The sequence below is a fragment of the Phyllobates terribilis genome, unplaced genomic scaffold (assembly GCF_046119375.1).
Source record: "Phyllobates terribilis strain yellow unplaced genomic scaffold, ASM4611937v1 Scaffold_2__4_contigs__length_985480577, whole genome shotgun sequence".
Taxonomy (NCBI): Eukaryota; Metazoa; Chordata; class Amphibia; order Anura; family Dendrobatidae; genus Phyllobates; species Phyllobates terribilis.
In genome coordinates this window covers 424,534,592-424,558,845 of record NW_027362762.1, presented here as the reverse complement: position 1 = coordinate 424,558,845, position 24,254 = coordinate 424,534,592, and the positions used below count along the sequence as shown (strand labels likewise).

The 24,254-nt window shown below is 41.7% G+C and overlaps 1 protein-coding gene across 3 annotated transcripts in view; it reads left to right on the top strand.

The window, feature by feature from the left end:
* The first annotated feature begins 302 nt into the window (after nucleotides 1-302).
* EIF4H (eukaryotic translation initiation factor 4H) overlaps nucleotides 303-24,254 on the top strand; it is a 37,910-nt gene continuing 13,958 nt past the window's right edge. For 2 of the 3 annotated variants that reach the window (XM_073665183.1, XM_073665182.1), the window contains exons 1-5: nucleotides 303-457; nucleotides 7,264-7,454; nucleotides 7,690-7,754; nucleotides 15,565-15,664; nucleotides 18,239-18,289. In XM_073665183.1, coding sequence (XP_073521284.1) covers nucleotides 399-457; nucleotides 7,264-7,454; nucleotides 7,690-7,754; nucleotides 15,565-15,664; nucleotides 18,239-18,289 — 466 coding nt within the window. In that variant the 5' untranslated portion in view covers nucleotides 303-398. The remainder of the gene's footprint in view (nucleotides 458-7,263; nucleotides 7,455-7,689; nucleotides 7,755-15,564; nucleotides 15,665-18,238; nucleotides 18,290-24,254) is intronic. The other variant, XM_073665184.1, reaches the window with a different exon arrangement.

Below are 24,254 nucleotides of genomic sequence, written 5' to 3'. Positions count from 1 at the left end.
AATGCGTCAGAGGAACTTTTATCCATAATTATTTGGAATTTTCATTGAGAATAAAGTGTAAATATTCTGTTCCTACCTGAGTGCTGGACACTTTTGATTCCTGCAATTAGTTGCTGCTTTCATTTTTCAAACCGTGTGTGAACAGTGGCGCTGATATGTGATTGGTTACCATTGGCAGACCTGCACTCTGCCCTTGTGGAACAATGTGTTTTTTCAAATAAAATAATTAGGAGTGAGAACAATTGTGTGGTGTGTGCAGTGAGCTCCCCCTGAGGGGAGCATGAGCCTAACCTGTGGTGTGCAGTCTGCTCAGGCATCTGCACGGACAGCCCTGCCTGCGCTATATTGTGGGGTCCTAGCAGCCTGGCCGCTTCGGCTGCGAAGAGGAAAGAGCAGCAATGGCGGATTACGATACCTACGACGATCGGGCCTACAGCAGCTTCGGGGGCGGCAGAGGGTGAGATCCGGATTCTCCATAGATACCACAGCACAGGGGACAGTCCGGGGCGGCGGATGGGAAGGCGGGAGATAGGAGGGGGAAACGGGATGAGCGGAGGAGAGGAGAGGCCGGAGAGCGGGAGAAGGACCGCCATGCAGCTGCATGATTCCGGGCTGTCGTGTATGTCACACGTGTGGCCAGCGCAAATCCCGGCTTCTGCTCAGAGGAGGCCTGAGCATTGCTTCATGGAGGCCGGTGTGTAGAGGAGAAATGCCGGCCAGTGCTCTCCCTGGTGTCTATAGCGTATGTGGGCGCACCGGCCCCGTGCCCTGCTGTGTGGGCGCACCGGCCCCGTGCCCTGCTGTGTGGGCGCCCCGGTTGTGGAGTCGGTAAGCCAAATCTCCGACTCCCTCATACATGGCTCATGTTTAATTGATAAATTTACTCCACAGCCCTGGTGGGCACATGTGTGGGCACACCGGTCCTACCCTCTGCTGTGTGGGCACATGAGGTCGCACCGGTCTTATACCCAGCTATGTGGGGACATGTGAGGGTGCACCGGCCTTATGCCCTGCTGCGTGGGCGGGTGCACCAGCCTTATGCCCTGCTGCGTGGGCGGGTGCACCGGCCTTATGCCCTGCTGCGTGCTGTTATGAGGGGCTTTCATTAAAGATTTCCCCTGACCCACTTCCTGTGGATTGAGAGCAATGAAACTTGGCACAGTTATTAGTCCCTCTCACACTTTTTCCATCTCTTTAAGCAACTGTAAACACCTCGCTTGTAGAAGTCAACAGGTTGCTCCAAAAGCCACGTTGTGACTTCGGAGATCAGAGTCTCATCATCTGGAAAATGCTTGCCCTTCAAAAATAACTTCGTTTTTGGAAAGAGGTGGAAGTCCGATGGTGCGAGGTCAGGTGAATAAGAGGGATGCGGTATAATTTCAAAGCCACAGGAGCATGCTTCCATTTGGGCAACATGTGAGTTGTGAACTGGTGCATTGTCTTGCAGAGGGTGGACACCTTTGGTTAGCATGCCACGTCTCTTGGTTTTGATGGCCTCCTGCAATTTCCGCAGCAGTGAAGCTTAGTATGCCCCAGTGATCATGGTACCCTTTGCTAGGAAATCCATCAATACTACTCCATGCTGGTCCCAAAATACTGTGAGCACGACCTTGCCTGCCGAGAGTTGCCTTCTTTGGAGGCGGTGTGTCATGATGCTTCCATTGCATTGACTGGACTTTAGTCTCAGGATCATAGTGATGGACCCAGCTTTCATCCTGTGTGATCAGTCTGTTGAAAAAGTCCTTCTTGTTTCCATGACACATCATCAATAGAGCCTGAGAGCATTCGACTCATTCCTGCTTTTGGAAAGGTGTGAGCAGCCGGGGAGCCCAGCGAGCGGATACCTTATGCATGTGAAGATGGTCTTGGATGATTTTTTTCCACGGACCCCACATTAATCTTGACATTTTGGGCTAGATGGCGAATGGTTACGTGGCAATTTTCCAAAATCGTGACCTCCACTTGCTGGATGGTGTGTTCATCAATAGCAGAGCAGGGTCACCCTGGAATTGGAGCTGTTTGCACCGAAGTCCAACCACATTTTCATTGACTATGCCAGTTCTTGACAACATCATATGATGGGGAATCATCACCATAAACCTCTTTCATCTCATCGAACGTTTCCTTTGGTGTGCGGCCTTTCAAGTAAAGGAACTTGATGACTGCTCTGTATTCCACTGGGTCCATTATCAAACCTCACACCACTTCAACACCTGTAAAATCAAGACCAGTATCAGTTCTGAATTTCAAATTGGCACGTAACCTATAGAGACTTATATCATTACACATGTGAAGTTTCAGCGTCCTGTGATAAATAGAAGTGGGTCAGGGGAAATCTTTATGCCCCCTCATACATATGTGTAATCACAAAGTGGCTTGATGATAAGTGTATGGGTCTGTGCACTGCTGTGCATTCATACATCAGTCTAGTGCTTGTCCTCAGGATCTGCTCCACCTCCTCCCCTGACCTATCCGCAATGAATCAGGGACTGCAACATCAGATGTTTTGCCAATTTAGTTACCCTATTAGGCTATGTGCCCACGATGCAGAAATGCTCAAGATTTTTTCCTGAGCGTTTCTGCATCTCCCTGGCAGAAAAAAACACATGTGGATTGTACATGCGGATTATACATGTGTTTTCCTGCCAGGGACATGCGGAAATGGAGCGTTATTCACTGACATTTCCGCATGTGGATTGACAAGCGCTTTCCAAGCGATTTTAGCATCACTTGGAAAGTGCTTGTGACAACTAGGTCACACTATATAAATCAATGCAAACGGCATGGATTTATATAGTGTGACCCGAGAGAGTGGTTAAAAATAAATGTATACTTACCCTCCGATGGCCCGCGCTGGCTTGTTTCGCTTGGTCCCGGCAGCAGTGAATTGAAAGACCTGCCGACGTCAGCGTCGCGTGACCCGTCACATGACTCTGACGTCAGCGTCGGTCCTTCAATCCACTGTGAAGTGCTGGGAAGCAAGGAGGAGCGCAGCGCGGGCTGCCAGAAGGTAAATATACATTTCTTTTTTATTTTATTCTTTTTTTACAGCTTTTTTAATGGTACCTGGGTGTGGATGAGACTCTCCTCTCCTCTACACCCGGGTACCATCCGCACATTAGAACGCGCCATTTAAGCAAGTACAGATGCAATCTTGCGGAATTGGTGCGTTCTAATGCAAGTCAATGGCGGTGAAAACGCAGCACTTCCGCAAAATTAATGGACATGCTGCGGATTTTTGAGCGCAGCATAAACGCTGTGGAAAAATCCGCAGCATGGGCATTGAAAGTGCGGAATTGCATAGGGGACCATGGCAGAAGGCTTACCATGCGTGTTTGCTGTGGAAATTTCCGCACCAAAAACGCATGAAATACGCATCGTGGGCACACAGCCTTAGGCCACATTCACACGTTCAGTATTTGGTCAGTATTTTACCTCAATATTTGTAAAACCAGGAGTGGAACAATCAGAGGAAAAGTATAATAGAAACACGTCACCACTTCTGTATTTATCACCCACTGGTTTTGGCTTACAAATGCTGAGGTAAAATCCCAGGGCTGTGGAGTCGGTATAAAATGGAGCAACTCCAACTCCTAAAATATCTAATAAATTGGGTACAGTAGTTGAATGCAGTTTGTGGGGAATATTTTTTCATAAGAATTTGGGAAAGTTATGAAATGTCCTATTCCTGATCTAAGGGTCTAGACTTTTAGCTGAGATGAATCTGTGCTACAGTAAATTTATCACTTAAACATGAGCCATGTATGAGGGAGTCGGAGTCGTGGAAATTGAGGAGTCGGAGGTTTAGCTTACTAACTCCACTGCCCTGTAAAATACTGACCAAGTACTGAACGTGTGACCGTGGCCCTAAGTTCACTCCAATGATCCATGATGGTAGTTTCTCCCTTGCTGTGATGATGTTCCAGGTATACGTGTTAGTGCACTGGCCTCAATACTTCCTTATGTGGCATGGAAGTGATTGGCTGCAGCAGTCACATGGCTGTACAGGACTGTGTACTATGTACCTTGTCTCTATCTTGGATGGGGTACAAGTGCAGGAAGCCCCTTTTATTGATGTGGAAAGTCTCGTCAGACTTTTGAGACCACCATAAAACAGGATGGTTTCCCTGTGACCTTCCTGCTCAGCGGATGTGAAGTAGATGTAGTGTAGCTAGAAATGTTATCCTACATATTTTTGGTCTTTTACATGACTTGTGCATTTGTATTCGCTTTGCTTGCATGCTTTCCAAGTGGGCCGGCTTTTCTTGGTGTGATGATTGTGTAGTTCCCTACTACCACCCTTAGATCTGTGGACACCACTTTAAAGGGAATCTGTCTCCAGGTTTTGTAGCATAATGTGGAGACTGAGACCTTGATTCCAGCAATGTCACTTACTGGGTTGCTCACTTTAGTTTTTGATATAAGAACTCTTTTATCAGCAGCAGATTATCATTAGAGGGCTAGTAAACCTGCTGTCATGTAGTCCTCCATATTCAGGAGCTTTGTATAACTCCGCCCCTCCACTGATTAGCAGCTTTCTGCCTATGTACAGTATACAGAAAGCTGTCAATCCGTGGTGTGGGCAAGTTTATACAGAACTCGGCATTCAGAGAACTGGTAGAACTGCAGCAGATGAGTGATTTTATCAAAATGACAGCAAGCAGCTCAGTAAGTGACAGATCGCTGGAATCTGGGTTTCTGCCCCCATATCATGCTGCTCTCAGGTGAGATGGCAAAAACCTGGGTTCCCTTTAAATTGGTTGTCTGAACTCTACAAACGTCTCACAAATGTAAGTGATGGTTTTAAGGCAATAAAACGAGGCACTTGCCAGATTTTAATGGGTTGCCCACTCCTAAGATAACCCTTTCTCACATTGAATGTTTGCCCCGTTAAAATCACCTATTTTCACCTCCAGTGCTGGCCCTGTTCCAGCGATGTTTGCGTTCCCGGGGTTCACTTGAGGTTGTTACGTCATGTGAGCTCGGCGCCCAATCAGTGCTGGAGTGGCTATCCCCGCCTTCAGACATGTAAGTAATGAAGAGGAAGTGAGCGGTCAGTCGCAGCTCTTTAATTTCCAATTATCCAGCACTGACTGGAGCAGGGTGCCACCGATGTGTCTCAGATGGCCTACCGTACTGACTTTGGCCGTAAGCAGCCAAGTGACTGAATAATGGGATATCTTCTCTTCAATCCCTGAGGGTTACAGACTGTGCATGTTCCCCTTCAAGCTAACCAGGTCTTCCCACTCTGACGCAGGAAAGGAGAAGCTGCAGCAGCATCCCCCTCCTCCCCGTCTACTGTTTTCTAGAACTTTTTTATTTGTGTAATGAGGGGGCTTCTGAATTTTACAGAGACCTTGCAGACAGGAAAAGGGGAAGCGACAGGCTTCTGGAAGGTGAGGAGGAGACCATTTTCCCCATATGACGTATTACAAGGTTCCATGTATTCACATGCACTACTGATCTATGGAAGAAATATTTTTATGAAGGGAACACACAATCTTGGGTTTGTTGGTTTCTAGTATCTCCAACCATCACCATTTTATTTATATTTAGTGCAACAATTTTACAATCCATATTTTCGTTTCAGAGAAATCACTTGTCCAATTTTTATGCTAATGAGCCTCTCCAGCCTCTTTCCCATCCTCCTCCGGTCACTGCTTGACAGCTCCCTCTTCTGGCAGTGACCGGCTCTGCAGCCCGAGAACTTGTACAAGCGCAGAGACATTGCGAGGGCCAGACTATCGATCGGATCATGCGGCACTCCCCGGGAATGACGGCACTTGCTTGAGATTTCGGGCACGGAGCAGATCACTGAGATAAGAGTGACCTGTCGGGCAGCGGCGGGAGGTGGGCGAGGAAAGAGGCAGAGCTGTATGTGCAGTGTTAAAGATGCCTATCCTCTGCCAAAACAGTGTCTTAGTTAATTGGGAGGCCTATGGGTATGTTGAGCGTATATACAGTGAGCTTTCCCTGCTCACTCTCTGTATGTGAGGTCAGGAAATAATGTCAACAAGCAATTTTTAAAAAAATTTTTTATTGTTCTGAAACCTGGAGAATGCGGATTGTCATCCTAATAAGATTTATTAGCTTCTGCTTCGGGGTCTGGCAGATGATCTACTGTTTGACCACTATTTTTTTATTTACTCTCTTTGTAAAGGCACTGTGTAAAATTATCAATATTATGAATCCATTATTGACCACTTATAGGGGTTGTCTGGTGGAAACAAGTTATCGGTGGGGGTCTAACTGTTGGGATCTGCATTGATGGGCATGACCGGTCTCTTTTATCCCCTTTAAAATGAAGTGCGTATGGCAGTGGGCATGTGCGAGCGCCAGGGCTGTGGAGTCAGTAAGCCAAACCTCCGACTCCTCAATTTCCATTCCTCCGACTCCCTCATACATGGCTCATGTTTAAGTGATAAATTTACTGTAGCACAGATTCATCTCAGCTAAGAGTCTAGACCCTTAGATCAGGAATAGGACATTTCATAACTTTCCCAAATTCTTATGAAAAATATTCCCCACAAACTGCATTGAACTACTGTACCCAATTTATTATATATTTTCAGAGTCGGTCCATTTTATACCGACTCCACAGCCCCGGCGAACGCTACTCCATTCATTCCCCATTGAGCTCCTGAGGACTGCGCTCTGCTTTTTTTTCAGCAGACCCATAGAGAACAAATAGAGCAGCAATTGGCCATCTGATCTGCTGCTATATTTTGCAACAGGTTTAAAAGTTGTCCGTTCTACTGATCGGTCTTGAATCCAGCGGTGGGACACCCATCAGATCGGTACATTATCACGTATCCCATGCATAGGTGATAAGTTATTACTGGACAACCTCTCAAGTTAATAAGCAATAAGTTGCCTCTGCATAATTGTAGTATTGTTGAGTCTCCAATGTCGGTAAGCAAGTTTATTCTGTACGGACTACACTCCAGGACGTGCTCCGTAGTCAGCGTGTGTCTTATTACATGTGATGTTGGTGTGATTAGAACGTACAGTGCTAGTAGACAAGCAAATACGCCTTGAGATAAAGACGTGTGTAATAACACTCCTTTATTTGGAATGGTGAAGGTTATCGGGGTGTTTATCTTCTTGCTGCCATTTGTTTCCTATATTTACTAGAACCGTCAGCCTTGCGTATGAAACTGCTAGTGGAACTGAGTGCAGGTATAAGAAGCTTCTATATATGAGAATTCTGACAAACTTTGTACTGTGATGGTTAGTGTTCTTGCTTTGTATTATTCCTCTCAGGCCCCGACGAGGTGATTCTGCTGGCCCTGGTCCACGCAAACAAAAAGAGCTTCCCACAGACCCACCATTCACAGCATATGTGGGTAATCTTCCCTTCAATACTGTACAAGGAGACATAGATTCCATCTTTAAAGAACTGAATGTGAGGAGTGTACGGTTAGTCAGAGACAAGGAGACGGACAAATTTAAAGGTAAGAAGCCCATTGCTTCCTCATTCCTATATTCCAACACGGGAAGGCTCTGTTAACATCTGCCCTTTCAGTTTCTGCTCAATCTTAAAAGCAGAGCAACAAAAAATGGCAGTATTACCAGATCTCTCATAATGGCTACCAGTGGCCCCTGCCAATATTTGTATATGACGCTCTAGTATTGTGCAACTAGAAAACTGTGTGTGTATAGGATTCATTGGGCTTTCCAACATTTCAGGTTTCTGCTATGTAGAATTTGATGATCTGGAGTCCCTTAAGGAAGCTTTGACATATGATGGTGCAGTAAGTTTACATTACCTTTTTTTTTTTTATTTATTTTGTAAGTTAATGGGGTTGTCTGGGAATTTAAAAAAAAAAAAAAAAAAAAAAGCAACGACATATAAATATTTACACACACGATACTGTGGAGAAATTGCTGCCAAGTAAGAGAACTTCCAAAAACACGTGTTAGCTTATTTTTATTAATTAACAGAATGCAAAGTGAATGAACAAAAGAGAAATTTAAATCGAATGAATATCCATCAGTTCTTCTAGGTATACTGGCACAAAGTCAGGAATTTTGTTGTATTCTAGTCAGGTGTATAAATAATTATACCAAACCGATGAGGATGGGTGATGAGGGAGATTGATGATTTTCATATGTAGGTTCAAATACAGTAGTTAGAGGTGGTCCACATGACCCTGGTTGCAGCCGCCGCTGACATCGGCTGATGTCACGTCAACTTCCATACTTCCTTGAGTCACCCACGCACCCCCTATGATTGCCTTGGATGTGGGTGGTGTTTCACTGCACGTCACAGCCCAGTGTACAGCGTGCGTTTTCCCTCTCTCCTCTGCTTTAATTGGCCGCAAGCGCACACTGGACACTGAACTGTGACGTGTGGTGAAACACCGCCCACAACCCAGTCATTCGGTGGGGTGCGTGCCACTGGGTCACGCCTGGATGAGTCAAGTAAGTCTGGAAGTTGACGTGACATCAACCGATGTCAGCAGCGGCTGCAGCCGAGGTGACGTGATGCGGACTGAGCGGTAAGTAATGGCTCCAGTCACAGGCACATATGGCAACGAGGTATTTACAAAAATACTTCTTTACAAGGTTTAAATCGATGGGCGAATTGTATATTGTAGTGGATAACCTCTTTAACTACTGTATTTGAACCTACATATGAAAATGATCATCATTATCATCGGTTTGGTGCCGCTTACAGGCACATATGGCAACAAGAGGTATTTACAAAATGCTTAATTACAAGGTTTAAATCTATGGGGGCATTATACAATGTAGCTGACCACCTCTTTAACTGAAACTGCTTTGTAAGAGGGTTACTCTGCTACAAAACGGAGGTTGTGGAGGACCGTTTCATGTTGAACGCAATGGCAAGACTGAGCACAGAAACAAGACACAGGATAGTTATACATCATCAGCAATGTCTCTGAGGCAAAAAATTCACAGCAGGCTGGGGTTTCAAGCTGTCCTGTTAAAGCATTTTTGAAGAAGATCTTAAAAAAATGGGAAATGTTGAGGGCTAGACGCAGTAGTCAGCCTAGGATACTTGGTGCAGCAGATGAGACACATCATACTTCCCTTTCAAACGAAAAGGGTACTTGGCGGCTCCCATCTAATTTTCTAAATAGTCTTCATACACTGAGGCTAAAGAGCCATACCGTCAACGTGGAAATTAGGCCAAGAAATTAAACTTTGCATAAGACATAGGAACTGTGTTGTAGAAAGATGGCAGCAGGTGCTCTGGATTAACGAGTTAAAATGTTAAATATTTGGCTGTAACAGAAGACAATTTGTTCACCAAAGGACTGGAGAAGCTGTACAATAAGTGTGTGCACGCAACAATGAAGCGTGGTGGAGGTTTCATGCACGTTTGGCGTTGCATTTCTGCAAATGGGAGTAAGTGACTTGGTCAGAATTAAGTGTCCTCATTGCTGAGAAATACAGGCAAATACTTATCTATCATATGCTGTACTATCAGGGAGACCTGTGGTTCCAAACTTAATGGCAGCATGACAGCGACCCCCAAGCATGATGGCTCTAAATTACATTGGCCACATCAGAGTCAAGAAGAACAATGAATCCTTTAAGATTTGGCCCCCACAGAGTGTAAATATCAACAACAAGTTTGTGTGGGATTATATCAAGAGACAAGGAAGATCTACTGTTAGTTCTCCAAGATGTTTAGAACAACCTCCCTGCGGAGTTCCTTCAAAAACTGTGTGCAAGTGTGCTGAGAAGAGTTAATGCTGTTTTAAAGGATAAGGCAGGTCACACCAAATATTGATTTTATTTAGATTTATGTTCATTAACTTTGCTTTTAGTTAAATGATTAAAATAAACTATTACCACTTCTATTTTTGAAAGCACTGTTAATTTGCAGCCTATTTTTCCACATCTGGTTAAAATTTTTGCACAGTGCTGTGTATGTGTACAGTGGATATAAAAAGTCTGCACACGTCTCTTGAAATATCAGTTTCAAAATATCATGTAAAAAGAATAATTTCAGAACCTTTTGTCCACCTTCTATTATCATTATCTATACAAGTCCATTAATAAACAAGCAAAAATCATTTTGAGGGTAAAAATTGGAAAACAAAAATAATGTGGATGCATAAGTGTAAACACCCTCTTATAATTGTGTTCATATTTAGCCAATCACATTTAAACTCATGTTAAATAGTAGTAGTCGGCACACAACTGCCATGTAAAGTGATTCTAATTTAACCGCATGTAAAGTTTAGTAGTTTTGTTAGTATTTTCCTGAGATTTTCTTCATTCCTTTTGATGTAACATGCAATTGTCCGTAAACAACTTACAACACAGCAAAGGGACCTCCTTGTTGAAAGTGATCAATCTCAAGAAGGGCACCAAAAATATCTCATGACATTAGATATACTATGCAACACTTTGAAGAATCTCATCATGAAGTGGCTTAACTCCTTCATCACATTTGACTTAAGTTTACGTTCTTGTAGAGAAGAGGTTCCCACAAAATGACAAACTTACATCATTGCGATCATGCAGCCACAGGAGCAGTACCTGCACGATCGCCGCAAGGAGCTCTGCTCAAGTGAAAGCTGAACCTCTGCTGCCAGGGGCAGGAGTGGTGCCTGCGCCTGTAATGCTGCAATCAATAGCTATCACAGCATTTGGAAGGAGGAGGCTTCATTTCCTTTTCGATTGGCATCTCCGCAATGTTATCGCAAGTGCCTGATTGTTGCTATGGCAACCTGAGGTCATCATGACTACCTCCTGGTCTGTTAGCTACGATGGCCTGTTTAGACCATGCTAGCAGCAATACATTTTAACAGTGATCAGAGTAATAAAAGTTAAAGTCCCATAGAGGTACTAAGTAAAAATATTTAAAAAATAAATCCCAAAATAATTGAAAAAAATTATTATACCAATAAATAGGTATATGTATGTTAAAAAAGTAAACATTTTTTATCGCCGTGTCCGGAACAACCCGATCTATAAGACTGTGACACTATTTAATCCCTTCAGTGAACCCCGTAAAAAAAATAAATTAAACTTGGGATAAAAACTACTCTTTTTTTCATCATACCGCCAAAAAAAGTGGACTGAAACTCGATCAAAAAGTCAAATGTAAATGGTATAGCTGAAAACGTCATCTTATCCCACAAAAAACAAGCTCCCATACAGCCCCGTCAGCGGAGGAATAAAAGTTATAGCTCTCAGTATAGAGCGATGCAAAAACAATTCTTTTTTTCTATAAAATAGTTGATTTTTTTGTGTAAAAGCGCCAAAACAAATAAGTGTGATATTGTTATAATCGCACTGACCCGAAGAATAAAGCTGCCTTATCATTTTTTACCACACGGTGAACAGAATTAAAAATAATTCCTGAATTGTTGGTTTGTTCATTCTTCCTCCCAAAAATCGGAATAGAAAGCGATCAAATATGTTATGTGCCTGAAAATGTTACCAATAAAAACATCAACTTGTCCCGCAAAAAACGAGCCCTCATATGACTTTCAGCAGGAATATAGAAAGATTATAGCTCTCAAAATATGGTGATGCAAAATTTATTTATTTATTTTTGTGTGATGGCAGCCAAACATAAAGAAATTTCTGTAATCACACCGCCCCGAAGAATAAAGTAGTCTAATCACTTATACCACACGAACGGCGTAAAAAATAAAACACATTCTTTACCTGCTGTTGATTTTATTCTGCCTCCCATAGATCACAGTAAGGCTGGGCTCACATTTATCCTGCGCTCTATGCTGAGCGCTTAAACCGGGGTTTGATCTCTGAAACACGTGATTAAGACTGAATCCCTGGCGGAAGATTCCCTATAATGAGGCAGATGGAGACACTGTGGAGACCGTCTGGCCTATGATCCAACGGTGTTAAGCTTGTGTAAAAGCGCGGTGCGCCGCAGTGTTGTGCACCTCTGAAAAGGACACCGCTGAACATAGGCCACAAACAGAGTGCAGTAACTCTGCTACTTCATTATAGTGAATGGATCTTTCAGGGGCTTCATCTGAATCTCATCATTCTGAGATTTAGATGGAAACCTTGATATAAGTGCTCAGTGTAGAGCAGAAGATAAATGTGATCCAAAATGTTCCCAATAAAACTCCACAAAATAAGCAAGTCCCCACTCAAGTCTGTCATTTATCAATGGAAATCTAGGGGGCTTCCATGCTACTGATGGCACAAAAGCTCTGGAAAAGCGCTATGGCTCCTCGCCCCTTCCCTTCTAAGACCCACAGTGTGCCTAAACCACATTAAGTGTCCACACGTCTGTCATTTCTGTAGTGGTAAGAGACCTCTTAATTTACGGGTGCATATCTCTAGAAGCACAACTTGGGCATATTGTATTGGGCACTACAATATACAGGTACTACAATGCAGGGCTGTGGAGTCAGTAAGCAAAACCTCCGACTCCATTTCCCTAACTTCTGACTCCACAGCACTGCCTCACTACTGTACATGTATGTACATAAAGTGCAGCACCGATTCATCTCAACTAAAAGCCGAGAACCTTAGATCAGGAACAGAACAGACCTTTATACGACATTTCATAACTTTCCCAAATTCTTATGAAAAAATGTACAGCACATACTGCATAGTACTACTGTACCCAATTTATTATATATTTTACGAGTCGGTCCATTTTATACTAACTCCACCAAAATGGTCACCGACTCTCCTACTCCGCAGCCCTGCTACAATGGCAGATTTGCAATTTTCACTTGGCAACATCCACTGCTGCTTGTTTCTGGAAAACGCCCATGGAGTCAAAATAATCACTATACTTGTAGATAAAATCCCAGAGGGGTATAATTTCCAAAATTAGGTCACTTGAGGGGGGATTCTGCTCTTCTAGCACTTAGGGGCTCTGTATATGGAGTGTGTAAACTATTCTACGATAATTTGTTCTCCAAGAGTCAAATAGCGCTACGTGCCTCCCGAGTCTCACTGTGGGGTTAAGCAGTACTGTACCACCAAATATGGGGCATTTCTACGTTCAGCATACATTGTGATACATTTTGGGGCCATTTTGCCCATTTTCCCATGTGAAAAATGTAAAATCTGAGCCTAAAACTAAATTTTTGTAATAAAAATGTAATTTTTTCTTCACTGCCCAATGGTAGAAAATTCTGTGACACACCCGTGGTGTCAATATGATCACTGCACCCCTAGGTAAATTCATTGATAGGCGTAGTTTGTAAAATGGGGTCACTTATGTGGGGTTCTGCTGTTCTGGCGCCTCAGGGGCTTTTCCAGTGTCATGGTACCCACAAACCGTAACCTCAAAAACTGCACTACAATATGGCTCTCCTTTCCATCTGAGCTTTCCACTGAGCCTGAAAAGTAGTTCTCAATTAAATGTAGGGTATCTGCGTACTCGGGAGAAATTGCGTAACTAATATGTACCTTTCATTTTCTCCTATTTATTTTGAATATTAAAAACTTAGGGCCAAAACAACTTTTTAGTGGAAAAAAATTGTCATTCTCCATATACTCAGCCCAATGTTATACAATTCTGTGAATTGCCTGAAGGTTAAAAATGCTCACTATACCCCTACATGAATTCCTCAAGAGGTTTTGTTTCCAAAATGGGGTCACTTGTGGGGGATTTCCTCTGTTTAAGCTCCTTAGGGGCTCTGCAAAGACATCATGGCATTTGCGTTCCAAAAGTCAAATGTTGCTTTTTCCTCTCTCAGCCTTTCTGTGCACCCAAACATTAGTTATACACCACATATGGGGTATCTGCATACTCAGGAGAAATTGCACAACAAATTGTATGGTCCATTTTCTCCTGTTACCCTTGTGAAAATGCACAATCTGGGGCTAAAGCAACATTTTTGGCGTGCTAAAAAGTTATTTTCATTTTTTTTCTTCCACATTGCTTTTATTCCTGTGAAGCACCTGAAGGGTTAATAAACTTTTTGAATGTGGTTTTGAGCACTGAGAGATACCGTTTTTAAAATGTCACTTTTGGGTACTTTCTGTCATATAGGCACCTCCAAGGTCACTTCAATTGTGATGTGGTCCCTACAAAAATTGGTTTTGTAAATTTTGTTGGAAAAATTAGACATTGCTGTTAAACTTTTAACTCTTCTAACTTCCTAACGAAAAAAATAGTTTAAAAAATGTAAAGTAGACATGTGGCAAATGTTAGTTATATCACATAAAATAGTTAATAAATATCTTGTTTAAGGGAATAAATATTAAAGTTTGAAAATTGTGAATTTTTTGACAAAATTCCGATATTTTCACAAACGCAAAAAATATCGACCTAAATTTACCACTAACATAAAGTACAATGTGTCACTAAAAAGCATTCTCCGAATCAGTCGGATCCGTTGAAGCATCACCACATAAAGTAATACTGGTCAAAATTGAAAAATTTGACATGATCAGGAAGGGGAAAACAGGCACTGGGGCAAAAGGGTTAAATTTGACACAAAGTATATTACCTTAAAAGATTGATTTAAAAGGAAAATTGATCCAGGTGGCTGCCACAAGTTCGACAGCAACATTAAAGGAGTTGCAGTAATTTCTGCCAATTTCTGGCCGTGTGCTGCGTTTGACAACTATCTCCCATATTTTTTATTTCTCTTGCCTGTGGGGTAGTATAGCAAGACAGAAGCCTTTTCTTACAAAGAAAAACTCCAAGCCCTGTTATGTTTTGTCAAATCCTATTTAGTCTGCCGTAAGCGTGTGCGAAAGCATGTTATGGTCTGATGAGCTTAAGGTTGAACTTTTTGCTCATAATTCCAAAAGGTTTGTTTTGTGCAAAGCCAACACTGCACATCCAAAAAAAACACCATACATTGAAACATGCTGGAGGCTGCATTATACTTTGGGGCTGTTTTTCAGCAGCTGGAACTGGGGCATTAGTCAAGGCATAGGGAATTATGAATAGTTCCAAATTTCAGTCAATTTTGCCAGAAGAAGATAAAAGTATTTGAATGGCCCAATCAGAGCCCAGACCTGAATCTAAAGGAAAATCTGTAGATTGTTCTGAAGATGGCTATCCATGAGAGATGTCCTGGCAGTCTGACATCTGGAGCGCTACTGCAAGGAAGTGTGGGCAAAGATTGCTAATTCTAGATGTGCAATACTGATGGACTTCTAACCATAAAAAATGTCTTTAACTGTGGAAAAGTTCTGAAAAAATTCTTTTGGTATGTTTTTTTTTTTTTTTTTACATGGCAAAACTCTGGAATTTTAACAGGGGGTATGTAGACTTTTTATATATACCGTATATATATATATATAATATATTTTTGGTTAGCTCCACTGCCAATGTAGCAGCAATCCTCTGGTGGCCTCCACTGGTCTTTATTTACTTCCCTGCACATCAGGGGACTGCTTGCTAATCGCTGATCTCCGCAGTCTCTTGCCTTACAGTCTAGCATTGCTGCTAATGTGAAGACTGTTAGAAAATTGGTATTGTGGCTGCACTGGATTCAACAGGTATTAGTTTCTCTTTGTTTTTGTATAATCATATTTCCATCAATTACAATTGATTTATTCTTTTTAAATTCCATAAAACACCTTTTAGTGTTCTCTAACATTTGTCGCTTTTCGCTCTTTTTCTATTAGCTTTTAGGGGAGCGTTCTTTGCGAGTGGATATAGCGGAAGGCAGAAAACAAGACAAAGGTGGCTTTGGGTTCAGGAAAGGTGGATCTGATGACAGAGGAGGTAATTTTAGCAAATGTCTTTTTGTTTATGGCCTATGTGTTCTATTTGTCAGTCGGAATTGCTGCTTTAGTACTTCGAGTTTTAAAGGGGTTGTCAAGCCTTATAATATTGATGACCTATCATTACTATAGGTCAGAGTATCGTCTCAATTGAAAAAAGAGCCCTGCACTACTGGAAAGGTGCTCGAGTAGGTTACCAAACCCCAACTAGTATGCGAAAAACCTCGGCACTCGGAAAGATACGTTTGAAATGAATTTTAATGCAGTCCAAAATAATAACAAACGTTTCGACCCCTTCAGGCCTTCATCAGTGTAATCCGACTGCTGGGAGAATCAGTTGTGGAGGGGGAGGAGGGACGCAGTGTCTCAAGTAGTGAGGGCACAAATCTGTGTCACTCATGGCTGGGTCACCTGGGGCAGGAACGCGGCATCCACCGCTAGTTCAAACGTTTGCCCTCAAGGGCAAATAAAGTGCCGTGTCTGATCTATAAAAATCATTGCTACAAAAATGGGAACACATTTTTAAATTTTGTTGTTAGAAGTTCTTTGTGGTCTTTAAAAAATTCTTTTGAAGAAAAGAGATTTATTTCCTTTGTTTTCCACCAATATCTGCAAAAAAAAGTGTAAAAATAGCATAAAAATGAAGCCCTATGTATCACGAAAAAAAAAGATAGTTATTTGAATATCCAAGCGAGAAAAAAGTTACATCTCTAGAAACTGCATGTATGAAAAAGACTGAAAATGTGCCTGATCAGGAACGAGGGTAAATGGTGCGGTCCTGAACTGGCTTATGACCTATCCTAAGGAAAGGTCATCCATATCATAAGGCCAGACTTCCCCTTTAATGGTGTTTTTTAGTTTTTAATTCTAGTGGTATGAAGATTTCTCACTGTAACATTACTACAACATATAAATAATCCTTAGGCTATGTGCCCACGATGCAGAAATGCTCCGGATTTTTCCTGAGCGTTTCTCCGTCTCCCTGGCAGAAAAAAACGCATGCGGATTGTACATGTGGATTGTAAATGCCTTTTTCCTGCCAGGGACATGTGGATGTGAAGCTTTCTTCACAAGCATTTCCGCATGTGGGTTGACAAGCGCTTTCCAAGCGTTTTTTTTTTTTTTTTTTTTTTTTTTTTTTTTTTTTAGCATCACTTGGAAAGTGCTTGACAACTTGGTCACCCTATATAAATCCATGCAACCGGCATGGATTTATATAGTGTGACCGAAAGAATGGTAAAAAAAGAAAAATTTATACTTGCCTTCCGGTGGCCCCTGCAGTCTTGCTTCGTTCTGTCCTGCCTTGTCGGCAGCTCGCGGTACACTACACTGAAGGACCTGCCGTCACATGACTATGACGTCAGTGCAGGTCCTTCAGTCCACCGCGATCTGCCTGCAAGGGAAGACAAACGCACTGGGGGCCATCAGAAGGTAAATATAACATTTCAATTTTTATTTTATTCCTTTTTTTTTTTTTTTCCCCACAGGTTCTGTAGTACCCGGATCCGGAGGAGAGTCTCCTGTCCTCTAGACCCGGGTACCATCCGCACATTAGAACGCTTGGATTACGCATCTACATATACAGTGATGCGGATTCCATGCGTTTCAATGCAAGTCAATGGCCGCGAAAACGCAGCACTTCCGCAAAATAATTGGTAGTGCTGCTTTTTTTTCCGCAATGGTAATCCGCAGCGGAAATTTCCGCAGCATGTGCACAGCACATGCGGATTATCATTGGGGGACATTGCTGCCCTTCTACCATGCGTTTTTTTTTTTTTTTTAAGCGTTTCTGCAGCGTTTTTGCTGCTGCGGAAACGCTTAAAAAACGCTTCGTGGGCACACAGCCTTAGGCTGTATTGCAGAACTATCTTCCAGTGCCCAGAGAGTCTATGCATCAGTACTGTGCCTTGGATTTCCTGCCTAGGTTCTTTTCTTTATACAGAATACATGAGACTAAAAATCACAGTATATTTTCCAACAGGGGGACACTACAGGGCTAGTATTCACGTTTGATTGCTTATCCATTGCTGCATCCTGTGTAGTGAAACCATTGACCATTTTATTGTTTTGTGATTTTTTTTTTTTTTTTTTTTAATTTAAATCTTGTTTACTCCATGTGTTCTACATGGCAATATAATACACAGTCCCTGTTTTTTTTTTTCTCGTTAATGGCGATTGGACAATACATGCAATCACTGGCTGAATAGATGGAATATTAAGAAATGAATTGGATTATTAATCTACTTCTTACAATGTGGAAATGCGCATTTTGGGAAGGAATTTCTATCATTTTCTCGTTTGGTCCGTGGTCTACCGGCAGAAGTATGTAGTGATTTTCTGTTCCCATTAATGGAATAAAATGACTGCATTCATCACTGGTCGCTGCTGGCAAAGAATTATTGATCTTGAAGGTGTTTGGGTGTAGGTGGATCTTGACTACTCATTTTAGTGGAGAACTGTATTTTTATGGTGGTTATGTTGCTGTTGTGGATGGGTATCGGGTTTCCCACCTCATCCTGTAATGTTTTGGTTTGCTCAGTTTTCGATTTCATGTTGCTGTTACCTTATTTTTCAGGAAACGATAGTTACGGCTCTAGAGGAGGTTCACGAGATGACTTCAATTCTGGTAAAGGTTACGTTTATTATTACTGAGGGCTTTCACTGGTTTTTCATGGTGCTGGGGGCCGTCCAGCTGATGTTTTGGGTTTTTATTTGTTTTTTATACTAACACCAAATACTTTTAAAGAGTTGTCTTTCTTACCTTCACATTTTTACACTTGAAAGTACTTTTTTGTACACACCTTTTTATGTTGTCTCTTCTGGTCTTTGCTACTTAAAACTATTACCTATTCTCTGTTTTAATAAAAGAAAAACATGAAACTGATGTATACAGTGCCTTGAAAAAGTATTTGTTCCCTGTGAACTTCTCTATGTATTTTTTTATGTTACACCACAAACTTAAATGTGTCTTATTGGTATTTTATGTGATGCTGCAAGTATTTGTGAAGTGTAAAGCAAATGATACATGGTTTTCTAATTTTAAAGATAAATTAATTGTAGCTCTGGCAATATATTTAGGGTAGGTGTCCTGCTGAAAGGTGAACCTATTCCCCAGTGTCAAGTCTTTTGCAGCCTCTAACAGACTTTACTCCAGGATTGTCCTATATTTGATTCCATCCATCTTCCCATCAACTTTGACCAGTTTCCCTGTCCCTGCTGAAGAAAAGCATCCCCACAGCATGATGCTGCCACCACCGTGTTTGACGGTGGGGATGGTGTGTTCAGGGAGGTGTGCAGTGTTATTTTTCTGCCACACACAGCATTTTGCATTTAGCCCTAAAAGCTCTACTTGGGTCTCATGTGAGCAGCGCACTTTCTTCCACATGCTGTGTCCCCTTCATGTCCAGTTTGCAGTTTACAAAAAAGCTGTTTTATGGCTTGCTTTCAAAAATTACTTTCTTGCCACGCTTCAATAAAAGTCAGATTTGTGGAGTATACTACTAATGGTTGTCATGAGGACAGATTCTCCCACCTTAGCTGTGGATCTCTGCAGCTCCTCCAGAGTGATCATGGGCCTCTTTGCAGCATCTCTAATTAGTGCTCTCTTTGCTTGGGATGTCAGTTCAGGAAGATTTCCATGTCTTGGTAGGTTTGCAGGTGTGCCATTCGCCTTCCATTTTTGGATGATGAATTGAACAGCGCTCCATTAGATATTCAGAGCCTGGACTACTTTTTTATAACCTAACCCAGCTTTACTCTTCTCCCCCCAACTTTATCCCAGACCTGTCTAGTGTGTTCCTTGGTTTTCATGATGCTGTTTGATCCCTAATATTCTCAAACAAATCTTTTGAGGGCTTTACAGAGCAGCTGTAGTTATGCTGAGAATATTACATGCAGGTGGACTCAATTTACTAATTATGTGGCTTCTGTCAGCACTTGGTCACTCAGAATTTTCTATTTAGGGGGCTGAATACAAATACACTTCACAATTTTCTGAAGATATTTTATATTTTTTAAATAGAAATCCATGTATAGTTTCTTAAACATTTCACAAATACTTGCTACTTAATACATTTAAGTTTGTGGGTGTAACATGACAAAATGAGGAAAAGTTCACGGTATGAATACTTCAAGGCACTGTATTTAATATGGTTTAAAATTCAATATGCATCTTTTTTACATTTTTTTTGTATTAAAATACACTTTTCCACTGATGGAGTGCACAGTTCTTGGTTTGTACAGCTCACTTCTCAGTTTTTGCTCTGTGGATTAGGGCAGAATCTGTAGTAATCTCTGTAAAGGAAGCTGTCATAAATGACCTATTGTTTGTCTGGCTTTCTTGTTTTATGTAGTTTTAAAAAAGTTTTGCCACTGTTTTTACACTCCCAGCACCTCACCAAAAGTCTTATTGGAGTAACATTTTTGGCATGCACCAGTCTTAATGAAGGGTGTACAGGAATAAAATGCACCAAATTCATTAACCCCTTCACGACATGTACAGTTACTTCATATGTCGTGTCCCTGACTTTGATGCGGGCCTGTATGCCGAGCCCACATCTTTCCTGGCAGATGATGGCTGGTTTAATCAACCATCATGTGCCTCTAACAGCCACTGCTTGAGCGAAGCCAGCGTCTCTTAACCTGGTAAATGCCGCTGTCAATCTTTTGATTTTTGCATTTAACACGTACCATCAGGGGGATACGGCATTCCTTGTGCCTGTGACGTGATCGTGGGGCGCAGATGGATTGCCATGACAGCCGGAGGTTAGCTGAAGACCATGACCATTCTCCTGTGAAAGCCAGCCCGTAGTTGGCCTTCATAGGAGTTTGTGATTTTAGTGATGCATTAAGTATAATACAAGGGTTCAAATCATACCCCTCTTTTTTTTCGCACCATTAAAAAAATATATATATTTGAAAAAAAAAAAAAAAAATACACACATTTGGTATCGCTGTGTTCGTAAATGTCCGATCTATCAAAGTATAAAATGAATTCATCCGATCTGTAAAATGTGTAATATGAAAAAAATCAAAATTCCAGAATTTCGTTTTTTGCTCTCAGCTACGTTTCAGTAAAATGTACTGAAAGGCGATCAAAACATTTTATCTTTTTACCCCATATCCTGAAATTTTGAAAACTACACGGGTCTCTGAAAATAGCGACATAAGTAAAAATTCTATTTTTTTTTTCACCCTTTAAATAAAAAAAACAAAATTACATGTTTGGTATCTGCGTACTCATACTGACCTAAGGAATCATAAACCGTATCGTGAACATGGTAAATAAAAAAGAAAAAGCAATTGTACTTTGTATTGCAATTTCATCGCACTTGGAATTTTTTTCCCTGTTTTCCAGTGTATCACATAATAAAATGAATGTTGTCCTTCAAAAGTACAACTCGTCCAGCAAAAAATAAGCCTCATGTGGCTATGTGGATGGAAAAATAAAAACGTTATGGCTCTTGGAAGAAAGGGAGGAAAAAACTGAAAATTGCCCAGTCATGAAGGGTTTAGAAGTGCACAGCACATCTTATCAGTGCCATGCGCCTGGCCAGAAATGTCAGTTCAGTGAGTTACTGGAGTTACATTTCTAGTGTAAGAAATGCCACCATTTTTCATGAGTTTATTAGATGTGCATGCATGCCTGATCCTGCCCTTGTGGGTCCACAGCTTTAGCAGAGCTGCTTGAATCTGGCATGAAAACTGCAAAAGATGCAACATTTTTGCACAACTCGACGTGTAGTCAGCTTTAGGATAGTCACACCTGCATCCGAGGCTTCATCTCAAGTTCCGTAATGAAGCACTCTTGCATGTACCTTATTTTTTGGACTAGAAGTTTTACTCCCCCCCCCCCCCCCCCCCCCCCATATTTGGGAGGAAAATGGGGATGCATCTTATAGTTTGTAGCTTACCGGGTGTGGGAAGGGGGGCTAAAACCAGTGCTGGTGAGGTGCGCGTCCCATCCATGCATGGCATACGTGTGTTGGCCGTGTGCAGCATCAGTGTGTCACGTACTGGAATAGAATGAAGAGTAGAAATGTCAGATGTTTAGGTGTTAGATGTGCAAAGAGAGAGAGACAGCTGTCAAAATATTTAATAAGCTCTGCGGAGCTTGTCTGGCAGCTTTCTAGGAATCAATTTTTCTTTAAAAAAAAAAACAAAACTGATAAGGGAAAGCAGACAGCTGGAAGCTGGTCTTATTAGTCTGGGAAGGGGCCACTATCCATGGAGTTTCCCAGCCTATTGATATCAGCTCACAGCTCCGCTTTGCCTTTACTAGTTATTAAAAATGGGGGGGACCCCCAGAAAAAAATAACTTGCTGTCTCCCTATTTTTAATCCGCTAAGGGAAAGCAGACAGCTGTGGGCTTATATTAATAGGCTGGGAAGAGCCATGGATATTGGCACTTTCCCAGCCTGAGACCAGCCATCAGCCGCCTCAGAAATGGTGCATCCATTAGATGCATCAATTCTGGCACTTAGCCTTGGCTCTTCCCGATTACTCTGGTGCGTTGTGATAATGGGAATGTGGGGTTGATGTCAGCTGTGTAATGTCCGCTGATATCAAGCCCTGGGGTTAATAATGGAGAGGCGTCTTATCGAACACCACCATTACTAACCCTGTAGTCAAGAGAAATAAACACACACATACAAAAGTCCTTTTATTTGTAAAAAAATAAAAAAAAAAAGCACTCCCTGACAATTGCCCTGTTTTTACCCATTTTATTACCACAAAAAAAAAAACAATCCACAAGGTCCGCCATAATACAAATGGAGCTCCTGTGACGATCCCTAACTCTACTACATCCAGAGGCTGTGATAAGCGGTGACTTCAGTAACGTTACTGCTCACCACGGCCTCTGGAACAGAGTAGCAGTAGTTGTGTATTCCGGTGGCCGTGGTGAGCTGTACCGTTACTGATGCCACCACTCATCACAACCTCTGGATGTAGCAGAGTCCTACCCGGCAGGTGATGGCTGAGTATTACATCCAGGACCTGCCCCTAACAGTCGCGGGTGGAGCAGAGCTTCGCCCTCGATTGTTAACTTTTAAGTGCCTCAGTCAATCACGATAGCTGCATTTAAAACACGCCGGCATGCGCACACGTCATTACCTCTGTCCATCGGCGCGCCCATGACATGGCCACGGATGGATTGTCATGACAGTCGGGGATCAGCTGATGACCCCCGTGCTTGTCATTACGGACCTCCTTTGAAACCCTGCCTTTGGCGGGGCTTCAAAGGAGACTGATTTCTGCAATATGCGCAGAAATTGCAGAGCAACATGGAGGAGGATCGGCCAAAGACTTATTGTGACGTTACAAATCTCTGGGCAGGAGAACGCTAGTCGGCATGTTACCGGATCCTCCAAAATTAGGAATGAGAATGGTCACCGGTCTATTCAACAATGCAGTATGCTGAAAATGAGTATGACAAACTGTCGGTTTTCTGTAGCCTAGGTACACACACTAAGGGCCCGATTTATTCATTTGCATTTTCTTTTTTTTTTAAAGTCCCTTTTTCTTTTTTGACTTGTTGTTTTCACTGAGGTATTTTGCATCAAAATGCAGTCATTCAAAAATTTTGCGCAAACCCCCCCCCCCCCCCCCATGTTTTTTTTTATTTTTATACGTTTAACCATTTTAGTGACTTATATGTCAAACAGGAGAAACAAAGGAGTATCTTTTTTTTTTTTATAAAAATATACACGATTTTATTAGAGAAATAGATTAAAAATCACATTGAAATCACATAAAAATAGACATGATAGACAGAAATGGTAATAAACATTCCGGGTACAAGCAACAGTGACCAAAAGTTTGACTGTCACATTAATAATAAATCTAGGATAAGGAGCAGAGGTAACATAAATAGAAATTTATATGAAGAGGTTGTTTTCTATAGTCTAGAAATTGTGCCCCAAGTAATCCTAAGATCTTCATGAATAAGTAACCTTACCCATTATTGGGGAACAAATCTGGCCCAGGCCGGAGTGCAAAGAGCTGAAAAATGCTGCGCCAGCATGTCTATTTTTATGTGATTTCTATGTGATTTTTAATCTATTTCTCTAATAACGTGTATATTTTTATAAAAAAAGAGATACTCCTTTGTTTCTCCTGTTTGACATCTATTTCTCTGTTGGAGTATGTAGTTATATATTATATGCACTAATGATCTATAAGGGTCTCGCTTAGATTAACTAATTATGCCCATGGGATTTTCTTTAATCATTTTAGTGACTTAGTATTAACACCAAAAACTGACGAAATTGGGCCCTAGGCATTTAGAAAGCCTAAGCAACCTTTAACTTTTACCGGAAAAGTGTGGAAAGATGTAGCTTGTCTTTTTTCCCATTCAAATGATAGAGAACCAAACAGACCCCATTATAGTCAATTAAGTACATCCTACCCCAGTTAGTTCAGGAGTGAATCTGTATGCCTGTGTGAACTTAGTTAGGGATGCATTTTGTTCTGTAAAATCTATAGTTCTCTCTAAATTAGGGAGGTTTTTCTGTTCTACACTCTGAGGAAAAGTGTATCAATGTCCGTCTTCACTTTTCTAACTTTTCAAAATTCTGGATAACCCCTTTAAT